The 11,776-nt window shown below is 50.3% G+C and overlaps 1 protein-coding gene across 1 annotated transcript; it reads right to left on the bottom strand.

Moving 5' to 3' along the window:
* Window positions 1-856: 856 nt before the first annotated feature.
* On the bottom strand, window positions 857-11,141 carry METTL3 (methyltransferase 3, N6-adenosine-methyltransferase complex catalytic subunit; the record flags this gene model as incomplete). The annotated part of the gene is made up of 7 exons (XM_050987726.1): window positions 857-922; window positions 2,936-3,044; window positions 3,175-3,213; window positions 5,265-5,452; window positions 7,180-7,402; window positions 8,769-8,944; window positions 10,818-11,141. Coding segments are annotated over 7 exons (1,125 nt in total), but the record flags the coding sequence as incomplete, so codon positions are not given.
* Between the last annotated feature and the right edge of the window lie 635 nt (window positions 11,142-11,776).

Below are 11,776 nucleotides of genomic sequence, written 5' to 3'. Positions count from 1 at the left end.
TTGATGATTTTTTTCCAATTTTTTGCCGATTTTTTGCCGATTTTTTGATGATTTTTTGATGATTTTTTGATGATTTTTTGCTGATTTTTTTGATGATTTTTTGATGATTTTCTGCCGATTTTTTGCTGATTTTTTGATGATTTTTTGATGATTTTTTACTGATTTTTTGCCGATTTTTTGCTGATTTTTTGCTGATTTTTGCTGATTTTTTGCCGATTTTTTGATGATTTTTGCTGATTTTTTGCTGATTTTTTGCTGATTTTTTGATAATTTTTTGCTGATTTTTTGCCGATTTTTTGATGATTTTTTGATGATTTTCTGCCGATTTTTGGATGATTTTTTTAAGATTTTTTGCTGATTTTTTAATTTTTTTTTTCTGATTTTTTTCTGATTTTTCGATGATTTTTCGATGATTTTTTGCCGATTTTTTGCTGATTTTTTGCTGATTTTTGATGATTTTTTGCTGATTTTTTTCCGATTTTTCCCCATTTTCCCCCATTTTCTGAGGCGATTTTTGGTTTCCCGCCATTTTTTAAATCCCCAAATTTTGGGGTTAAACCCCCAGATTTTGGGTTTAAACTCCAGATTTTTGGGTTTAAACCCCCAAATTTTGGTGTAAAACTCCCAAATTTTGGGTTTAAACCCCCACATTTTGGGATTTAACCCCAAATTTTGGTTTTTTACCCCCAGATTTTGGGGTTAAACCCCCAAATTTTGGTTTTTTACCCCCAGATTTTGGTTTTTTAACCCCCAGATTTTGGTTTTTTACCCCCAGATTTTGGGGTTAAATCCTCGAGTTTGGGGTCAAATCCCCGGGGCCGTTTTGGGTTGAAATCGGGGGATTTTGGGGTCTCACCTCGGCCACGATGACGTCACAGTCCAGGCCCCGGTTGAAGCCCTGGGGGTTCCCCTTCACCCCCACCTGTGGGAGAGCAAAATTTGGGGGGTCCTGGAACCCCAAAATCCCCGAAAATTGCCCCAAAAATCCCCAAACCCACAAAAAACCCCAAAATGCCCAAAATCCACCCAAAAAAAACCCCAAAATCACCAAAATCCGCCCCAAAAATCCCCAAATCCACAAAAAACCCCAAAATGCTCAAAATCCACCCCAAAAAAAAAACCCCAAAATCACCAAAATCTGCCCCAAAATCCCGAAATACACAAAAAACCCCAAAATGCTCAAAATCCACCCCAAAAAAACCCAAAATCACCAAAATCTGCCCCAAAATCCCGAAATACACAAAAAACCCCAAAATGCTCAAATTCCACCCCAAAAAAAAACCCCAAAATCACCAAAATCTGCCCCAAAATCCCAAAATCCACAAAAAACCCCAAAATGCTCAAAATCCACCCCAAAAAAAACCCCAAAATCACCAAAATCCGCCCCAAAAATCCCAAAATCCACAAAAAACCCCAAAATGCTCAAAATCCACCCAAAAAAAAACCCCAAAATCACCAAAATCTGCCCCAAAATCCCGAAATACACAAACCTCACCCCAAAAAACCCCAAAATGCCCAAAATCCACCCCAAAAAAACCCAAAACCCCCTGAAATCACCCCAAAATCCCCAAATCCCCAAAATCCACCCCAAAAATCCCAAAAACCCCAAAATCTGCCCCAAAATCCCCTAAAAATGGCCAAAAATGGCCAAAAACACCCCAAAAACCCCAAAATCCCCCAAATTTACCCCAAAAATCCCAAAATCCACCCAAAAAGCCCCAAAATCCCCCAAAACCACCCCAAAATCCACCCCCAGATTTTCCCCTGGGTTTTGGGGTCACTTTGGGGGATTTTGGGGTCGGTTTGGGGTCAGAATTTGGGATCAGATTTTGGGGTGGTTTAGGGTAATTTTGGGTCAGTTTTGGGGGATTTTTTAGGGTCAATTTTGGGGATTTTGGGGTCAGTTTTGGGCTCAGTTTGGGGTCAGGTTTTGGGTCAATTTTGGGGGATTTTGGGGCCAATTTTGGGGGATTTTTTAGGGTCAATTTTGGGGGATTTTGGGGTCAGTTTTGGGGTCGGTTTTGGGTCAATTTTGGGTCGGTTTTGGGTCAATTTTGGGGGATTTTTTAGGGTCAATTTTGGGGATTTTGGGCTCAGTTTTGAGCTCAGTTTGGGGTCAATTTTGGGGGATTTTTTAGGGTCAATTTTGGGGATTTTGGGCTCCAGGTTTTGAGCGTCAGTTTGGGGTCAGGTTTTGGGTCAATTTTGGGGGATTTTGGGTCAATGGTGGGGTCAGGATTTCGGGTGAAATTTGGCTCCATTTTGGGGTCACTTTTGGGGATTTTGGGGTCGGTTTTTGGGATCAGTTTTTGGGGTTTTTAGGTTCAGTTTTAGGGGTGGTTTAGGGGTCACTTTTGGGTCGATTTTGGCTCATTTTGGGCTCATTTTGGGCTCGGTTTTTGGGTTATTTTTAGGGTCACTTTTTGGGGTGAATTCAGGGGATTTTGGGTACCAGGCAGTGCTCCTTGCCCTGCTTCACCCAGCGCCCGTTTGGGGCCATTTTGGGTCATTTTGGGGCCATTTTGGGTCCGTTTTGGCTCATTTTGGGCTCATTTTGGGCTCGGTTTTTGGGTTATTTTTAGGGTCACTTTTTGGGGTGAATTCAGGGGATTTTGGGTACCAGGCAGTGCTCCTTGCCCTGCTTCACCCAGCGCCCGTTTGGGGCCATTTTGGGTCATTTTGGGGCCATTTTGGGCTCATTTTGGGCTCATTTTGGGCTCGGTTTTTGGGTTATTTTTAGGGTCACTTTTTGGGGTGAATTCAGGGGATTTTGGGTACCAGGCAGTGCTCCTTGCCGTGGTTCAGCCAGTGCACGTTTGGGGCCATTTTGGGTCATTTTGGGTCCGTTTTGGCTCATTTTGGGCTCATTCTGGGCTCGGTTTTTGGGTTATTTTTAGGGTCACTTTTTGGGGTGAATTCAGGGGATTTTGGGTACCAGGCAATGCTCCTTGCCGTGGTTCAGCCAGTGCCCCGTGCGCCCGGTGCGGATGATCCTCTGCAGCTGATTGGTCTTCACCCAGATGATCTCATCCACCCGCTCGTAGCTGCACAATTTTGGGGACAATTTGGGCTTTTTTGGGTTTTTTGGGGTTTTTTTGGGTTTTTTTTGGGGTTTTTTGGGGTTTTTTGGGGTTTTTTTTGGGGGGGTTTGAAAGGGAAAAGGTCAAAACTCACCCCCAGAGGTTGAGGCATTCCCGGCCCAGCTCCATGGCCCTGGAATGGGGGGAAATCGAGGGGTTTTGGGAAAAATTGGGGTTTTGGGGGAAAATCGAGGGGTTTTGGGGAAAATTTGGGATTTTTTTTAGGGAGAAATTGAGGGGTTTTGGGGGAAAATCGAGGGGTTTTGGGGGAAAATTGGGGTTTTGGGGGAAATTGGGGTTTTGGGGGGAAAATTTGGGATTTTGGGAAATGTGGGGAATTTTGGGGGAAATTGGGGGTTTTGGGAAAATCGAGGCTTTTTGGGGAAAATTGGGTTTTGGGGGAAAATTTGGGATTTTGGGGGGAAATTCAGGGCTTTTGGGGGAAAACAGGGATTTTTTTGGGGGAAAATTGAGGGTTTTGGGGAAAATTTGGGATTTTTTTAGGGAGCAATTGCAGGGGTTTTGGGGGAAAATCGATGGGATTTTGGGGAGAAATTGGAGTTTTTGGGGAAACATTGGGCTTTTTGGGGAGAAATTGGGGATTTTGGGGAAAATCGAGGGATTTGGGGGAAAAATTGGGGTTTTGGGGGAAAATTGGGGTTTTGGGGGGAAAAATTTGGGGTTTTTGGGGAAAATTCGGGATTTTGGGGGAAAAATTGGGGTTGTGGGAAAAATTAGGGATCATTTGGGGAACCTTGGGGTTTTTGGGGGGCCCCCTTGGGCATTTTGGGGACCCCTTGCGGGCTTTGGGGGCCCCCTTGGCTATTTGGGGCACCCTTGGGGCCCTTTTGGGCTGGCACCCTTGGGGTTTTGGGGACCCTCGAGGCTTTTTGGGGGGCCAATTGCGGGTTTTGGGGCCCACTTAGGGCTTTTGGGGCACCTTGGGGGTTTTGGGGGGCCCCCGGGGCTTTTTGGGGCGCCACTTGCGGGCTTTGGGGGCCCCCTTGGGCTTTTGGGGACCCTTGGGGAACCTTTTGAGGGGCACCTTGGGGCCCTTTTGGGGGCACTTGGGGTTTTGGGGAAAATCGAGGCTTTTTGTTGGGAAACTGGGGGTTTTGGGGGGACCACATTTGGGATTTTGGGGGGAAATTGGGGGTTCAGCGGGGAAATTGGGATTGTTTGGGGCAACACTGCGGCTTTTTTTTGGGGACCACAACTTGGGATTTTTGGGACCCTTGGGGGACTATTTGGGGGACCTGGGGTTTTTGGGGGGCACCCTTTGGGATTTTGGGGGGACCATTGCGGGATTTTGGGGGACACATTGGGCTTTTGGGGCCCCTTGGGGCACTCTTTGGGGGCCAACTTGGGGTTTTGGGGGCCCCCCTTTGGGCTTTTGGGGGGCCCCTTGCGGGCTTTTGGGGGGCCCCTTGGGCTTTTGGGGCCCTTGGGGCCCTTTTGGGGGGACCATTGGGGTTTTGGGGGGCCCACTTTGGGCTTTTGGGGGCCCCCGGGGCTTTTTTGGGGGCCCCTCGGGGCTTTTGGGGGGCCCTTGGGCTTTTTGGGGCCCCCCATGGGCTTTTGGGGGGCCCTTGCGGGCTTTTTGGGGGCCAAACCATCAGCCTTTTTGGGGAGACCTCTGGCTTTTTGGGGGGCACCTTGGGGGGTTTGGGGGCGACACCATGGGGCATTTGGGGTACATCCTGGCAAATTGGGGTCACAATGACTTTAGGATAATCCTGGGGTTTTTTGGGGTGAATCCTTGGATTTGGGGATCACAATGAATTTAGGATAAATCCTGGGGTTTTTTGGGGTGAATCCTTGGAGTTTTGGGGTGAATCCTTGGAGATTTGGGATCACAATGAATTTAGGATAAATCCTGGGGTTTTTTGGGGTAAATCCTCAGGGTTTTGGGGTCAATCCTGGCAGATTTGGGTTCACAATTCATTTAAGGTAAATCTTAAAGTTTTTGGGGTAAATCCTCGGGGTTTTTGGGGCGAACCCTCAGGTTTTCAAGGTCGCTGTGGATTCGAGGTAAATCCCCACAGACCTGAGGCGAATCCTGGGATTTTTGGGGCGAATCTTGTGGTTTTTGGCGCCGCTACGAACTCGCAGCGAATCCCCCCAAACCGAGGGCGAAGCCCCGGGTTTTTTGGGGCGAATCCTGGTGGTTTTGGGGTCCCCGACCTGCCGGTGACCCAGAGGAAGAGGAAGCCCTCGTCCTGCAGCACGGGGATGTTGAGGCGCCGCATCTCGTCGTCCGTCAGCGTGCCGTAGGGCAGCTCCATGTGGATGTCCCAGGGAGGGTCTGCCATCACCACGGCGAACTTGCCCAGGATGGAAACGTCCAGGTAGCGGATGTCGCAGCAGATCCACTGGAAAAACGGGGTGAAAACGTGAAAAAACGGTGAAAACGACAAAAAACGGCAAAAAACGGCAAAAAACGGCTAAAACGGGGCCAGATTTGGATCAGAAACATGTCAGGAACTTGCCCAGGATGGACAGGGCCAGGGAGGGGATGTTGCAGCAGATCCACTGGAAAAATGGGGTGAAAAAGTGGAAAAATGGTGAAAATAGAGAAAAATGTCGAAAAACGGCAAAAAACAGCGAAAAACGGCAAAAACGGGGCCAGAATTGGGTCAGAAACATGTCAGGAACTGGCCCAGGATGGACAGGGCCAGGGAGGGGATGTCGCAGCAGATCCACTGAAAAAACGGGGTGAAAAAGTGAAAAAATGGTTAAAAGAGAGGAAAATAGCAAAAAACGGTGAAAAATGGTAAAAAAAATGTGAAAATGGGCCAAATTTGGATAGAAAATGTCAGGAACTGGCCCAGGATGGACAGGGCCAGGGAGGGATGTCGTAGCAGATCCACTGAAAAAACGGGGTGAAAAAGTGAAAAAATGGTTAAAAGAGAGGAAAATAGCGAAAAACGGTGAAAAACGGCAAAAAAACGACCATAAATGGAGGAATTGGGTCAGAAACATGTCAGGAATTTGCCCAGGATGGACAGGGCCAGGGAGGGGATGTCGCAGCAGATCCACTGGAAAAATGGGGTGAAAAAGTGGAAAAATGGTGAAAATAAAGAAAAATTGCGGAAAACGGCAAAAAAATGGCCAAAAATGGGCAAAAATGGGCAAAAATGGGCAAAAAATGGGCAAAAAATGGGCAAAAATGGGAAAAGATGGGAAAAAAATGGGCAAAAAATGGGCAAAAATGGGCAAAAAATGGGAAAAAAAAGGGAAAAAATGGGAAAAAATGGGAAAAAATGGGAAAAAATGGGAAAAAAATGAGCAAAAAATGGGCAAAAATGGGGAAAAAATGGGAAAAAAAATGGGAAAAAAATGGGCAAAAATGGGCAAAAAATGGCCAAAAAATGGGCAAAAATGGGAAAAAAATGGGCAAAAAATGGGCCAAAATGGGCAAAAGTGGGCAAAAAATGGGAAAAAAATGGGAAAAAAATGGGAAAAAAATGGTCAAAAAATTGCCAAAAAAAGGGGGAAAAAAGGGCAAAAAAAGGGCCAAAAATGGGCAAAAATGGGAAAAAAATGGGAAAAAAATGGGCAAAAATGGCAAAAATGGGAAAAAAATGGGAAAAAATGGCCAAAAAATGGGCAAAAAATGGGGAAAAAATGGGCAAAAATGGTGAAAAATGGCAAAACGGTGAAAAATGGCCAAAAATGTCAAAATATGGGCAAAAAATGGGAAAAAATGGCCAAAAAAATGGGGAAAAAAAAGGGCAAAAAATGGCCAAAAAAATTGCCAAAAAAGGGGGAAAAAAGGGCAAAAAATGGTGAAAAATGGGCAAAAATGGTCAAAAATGGTGAAAAAATGGGCAAAAATGGTCAAAAAATGGCCAAAAATGGTGAAAAATGGTAAAAAACTGGGGGAATTGGGGCTCATGAACTGATCCAGGTGAAGGAGAGGATGTGGAGAAATCGATATTTTTATTATGAAAACAAATAAATAACGTAACAAAAAATTATTTGAATTAAAAATCCGAATTAGTCAGCAACTAATCAATAATGATGCGAATGATAAAAGCTAAAAACGGTTCAAAACCACCCCAAAAAAAGGTGAAAAAAGGGAAAAACGGAGATTTACCTGTGGTGGGAAGAGGCGATCGGCGCCGGCGTCGGGCGGGGCCCCGCGGGTGGGCGTGGCCGGGGAGCGGGGGCGTGGCCGGGGCTGGGCGGGGCTGCGGGGGGGCGTGGCCGCGCAGGTGTCGATCTCGTAGTGCACGTACTTGCAGGTGTCCATGTGGAAGCAGGTGTTGAGGAAGGAGCAGTCGCCCAGCGACTCGTCCGTGTGCTTGTTGATGATGCGGCTGAGGGGGGGATTTGGGGCGAAAAAGGGAAATTTTGGGAAAAAATATGGGGTTTTTAGGTGAAAAAATGGGGTTTTTAGGGGGAAAAATGGGGTTTTTATGAGGAAAAAAGTGAATTTTTTTGAGGGTAAAATGAAGGGTTTGGTGGGGAAAATGTGAATTTCTTAAAGGAAAAAAATTTGAGTTTTTTAGGTGAAAAAATGGGGTTTTTAGGGGGCAAACTAGGGTTTTTATGCGGGCCCAGTGCCTTTTTTGCGGGTTTTGGTGCGACCCCTGGGCATTTTTTACGGGACGCCCCTGACTTTTTTCCGGAACCCCGTGCCTTTTTTGCGGCCCCACGTGCCTTTTTTTGGAGGCCCCCGGTGCCTTTTTTGCGGCCCCCATTGACTTTTTTGCGGGTCCCCTGGGGTTTTTGTTGGGGAGCCCTTTGGCTTTTTCCAGGACCCCCACTTTGCCTTTTTTCGGTGGCCCACTGGGGCTTGTCTGCGGCCCCCCATGCATTTTTTTGGCGGCCCCCCTTGCCTTTTTTGCGGCCACCCGTGCTTTTTTTTTGGCGGCCCCACGTGCCTTTTTTGGCGCCCCCGTGCCCTTTTTTTGGCGGCCCCCCGTGCCTTTTTGCGGCCCCCAGTGCTTTTTTTGGCGGCACAAGGTGCTTTTTTTTTCAGGCCCACGTTGCCTCTTTTTTGCGGGTACCCTGGGGTTTTTTCGGGGGCCCCATGGGGTTTTTCTGCGGCCCACGTCCATTTTTTTGAGGACCCCTTGCATTTTTTGCGCGTCCACTGCGGGTTTTGGTGGGGAAAATGTGAATTTTTTTACGGGCAAAAAATTTGAATTTTTTAAGTGAAAAATGGGGTTTTTACGAGGAAAAATTTGAATTTTTTGAAGGAAAAACTCCTAAAAAATGCCCCAAAACCCCAGATATTCACCCCAAAACCTCAAATAAACGCTCCAAAATCCCAAATATTCCCCACAAACTGACCGGAAGTGCAGGCCTGAGGCCTGAGGCCTGGACTCAGCACTTCCGGGGGCCTGAGGCCTTGAGGCACTCAAACCCAAAACCCCAAAAAAACTCCGAAAAACTTCAATTAAACCCCTCAAAATCCCAAATAAAAGCCCCAAAACCCCAGATAATCACCCCAAAACCTCAAATAAACGCTCCAAAATCCCAAATATTCCCCACAAACTGACCGGAAGTGCAGGCCCGAGGCCTGAGGCCTTGAAACACTCCACCACAAAACCCAAAAAAACTCCTAAAAATGTGAATTAAACGCCTCAAAACCCCAAAAAAACTCCCCAAAATGTGAATTAAATGCCTCAAAACCCCAAAAAAAAGCCCCCAAACCCCGATAATCGCCCCCAGGCTGACCGGAAGTGGAGCCTGCGGCAGGGCCGCTCGCCGCCCGAGGCCTTGACGCACTCCTCCTTGGTGCCGTGGTCGCAGAACTCCTGCACCTGGGCGCGGCCCCGCGAGCGGAACTTCTCCACGATGGATTGCTCCTTGGCCGTGGTGGTGTTCAGCAGCTCCAGGATCTCCTGGCTCACCTGGGACACGCCCACCTCGGTAAGCCACGCCCAACATCGCTGGGCTCCACCCACCCGCAGAAACCCCACCTGCCATCTTCTAGGCTCCACCCACCCGCAGAAACCCCACCTATCATCTTCTAGGCTCCACCCACCTGCAGAAACCCCACCTATCATCTTCTAGGCTCCACCCACCTGCAGAAACCCCACCTATCATCTTCTAGGCTCCACCCACCACCCCTAAGCCACACCCACCACCCCTAAACCCCACCCACCATCTTCTAGGCTCCACCCACCACCCCTAAACCCCACCTATTATCTCTAGGCTCCACCCACCACCATTAAGCTCCGCCCACCAGCCTTTAATCCCACCTTATCTACGCCATCTCTAGCCCACCCCCACCCCTAACCCCACCTATATCTCTAGGCTCCACCCCACATTACTCGCCCACCACCTTATACCATGATCTCTAAACCCCACCCACCATCTCTAGGCTCCACCCACCACCAATAAGCTCCACCCACCAGCCTTAAAACCCCACCTATAATCTCTAAGCTCCACCCACCCTCCCTAGACTCCACCCACTACCCCTCAAGCCACACCTACCATCTCTAAGCTCCACCCACCAACCTTAAACCCCACCCACCACCACTAAACCCCACCTACCATCTCTAGGCTCCACCCACCACCCCTAAACCCCACCCACCACCACTAAACCCCACCCACCATCTCTAGGCTCCACCCACCACTCCTAAACCCCACCCACCACCACTAAACCCCACCTACCATCTCTAGGCTCCACCCACCACCCCTAAACCCACCACCACCTCTAACCCCACCCCCACTCTAGGCTCACCCACCACCCTAAACCCACCACACCACTAAACCCCACCCACCCTCTCTAGCTCCACCCACCACCACTAAGCTCCGCCCACCAGCCTTAAAACCCCACCCACCATCTCTAAACTCCACCCACCCTCTCTAGACTCCACCCACTCCCCCTCAAGCCACACCCACCATCTCTAAGCCCCGCCCACCCCCTCTAAGCCCCACCCACTGCCCTTACACTCCTCCCAGCACCATTAAGCTCCACCCACCATCTCTAGACTCCACCCACTCAGACGCCGCCATTTTGAAACCCCGCCCAAACGCCGCCATCTTGAAACGCCACCATCTTGAAACCCCACCATCTTGAATGCCGCCATTTTGAAATGCTGCCATTTTGAAACCCCGCCATCTTGAATGCCGCCATTTTGGAACGCTGCCATTTTGAAACCCCGCCATCTTGAAACCCCGCCATTTTGAAACCCATCTTCAAACGCCGCCATTTTGAAATGCCACCATCTTGAAACCCCGCCATCCCTAAAATCCACCATCTTGAAACCCGGCCATTTTGAAACCCTGCCATCTTGAAACCCCGCCATCTTGAAACGCCGCCATCTTGAAAACCGGCCATCTTGAAACCCCGCCATTTTGAAATTCCGCCATCTTAAAACCCCATCATTTTGAAATCTGCCATCTTCAAACTCCGCCATCTTTAAATGCCACCATCTTAAAAACCCGCCATTTTGAAACCCAGCCACCTTCAAACGCCGCCATCTTGAAACGCCACCATCTTGAAACCCCGCCATTTTGAAATTCCGCCATCTTAAAACCCCATCATTTTGAAATCTGCCATCTTCAAACTCCGCCATCTTTAAATGCCACCATCTTAAAAACCCGCCATTTTGAAACCCAGCCACCTTCAAACGCCGCCATCTTGAAACGCCACCATCTTGAAACCCCGCCATTTTGAATTTCCACCATCTTAAAACCCCGCCATTTTGAAACCCCGCCATTTCCACCCCCCCACCCCCTCCCAAACCCCGCCCACCCCCCAAACCCCGCCCTCACCTTCTTGCTCTGCTGCTCCTTGGTGGACTGCTGACTCAGCAGGCTCTCGATCTCCAGGTCCACGTCCGACGCCGCCGCCGCCCGCCGGCACCGCTTGGCCTCCTTCCCCTCCCCGGCCCCGCCCCCCGCCCCGCCCTCCGGCTCCGCCCCCCGCCGCCGCCCCGCCGCCGCCGCCGCGGCCATGGCGGCCAGCTTGGAGTGGTCGGCGCAGGTGACGAGGGCGGGGCCGTCGTGGAGCAGCCCCCGGCGCACCTCGATCAGCTCCTGCGCCGCGAACTTGTGCAGGAGGCTCTCCACCGCCCGCAGCGTCACCTGGGCGTCGCCCTGCCGACAGGTGAGGGGGGGAGGGGACAGGTGAGGGTGGGGGCACAGCTGGGGGCACCTGGGGGACACCTGGGGGGCACCTGGGAACACCTGGGGGGCACCTAGGTGTACACAGGTGTATCCAGGTGTGCCCCCAGGTGTGTCCCCAGGTACTCCCCCAGGTGTGCCCAGATGTCCCCAGGTGTGTCCCCAGGTGTGTCCCCTCAAGGTGTCCCCAGGTGGGTGCCATCCCCTCCCCAGGTGTCCCCAGTGTGTCCCCAGGTGTGTCCCCAGGTGTCCCCAGGTGTTGTCCCCAGGTGTCCCCAGGTGTGCCCCAGATGTCCCCAGGTGTCCCCAGGTGTGTCCCCACCCTCCCCAGGTGTCCACGGTGTCCCGAGGTGTCCCCAGGTGTGTATCCCCCCCCAGGTGTCCTCAGGTGTGCCAGTGTCCCCAGTGTGTCCCCAGATGTGCCCAGGTGTGTCCCCAGCTGTACCCAGGTGTCCCCAGGTGTGCCCAGGTGTGCCCAGGTGTGCCCAGGTGTCCCCAGGTGTCCCCAGGTGTGTCCCCAGGTGTGTCCCCAGGTGTGCCCAGGTGTCCCCAGGTGTGCCCAGGTGTGTCCCCAGGTGTGTCCCCAGGTGTGTCCCCAGGTGTCCCAG

The sequence above is a fragment of the Serinus canaria genome, unplaced genomic scaffold (assembly GCF_022539315.1).
Source record: "Serinus canaria isolate serCan28SL12 unplaced genomic scaffold, serCan2020 HiC_scaffold_199, whole genome shotgun sequence".
NCBI lineage: Eukaryota > Metazoa > Chordata > Aves > Passeriformes > Fringillidae > Serinus > Serinus canaria.
The sequence above is the reverse complement of the archived record's forward strand: the minus strand, read 5'-3'. Positions and strand labels throughout refer to the sequence as shown.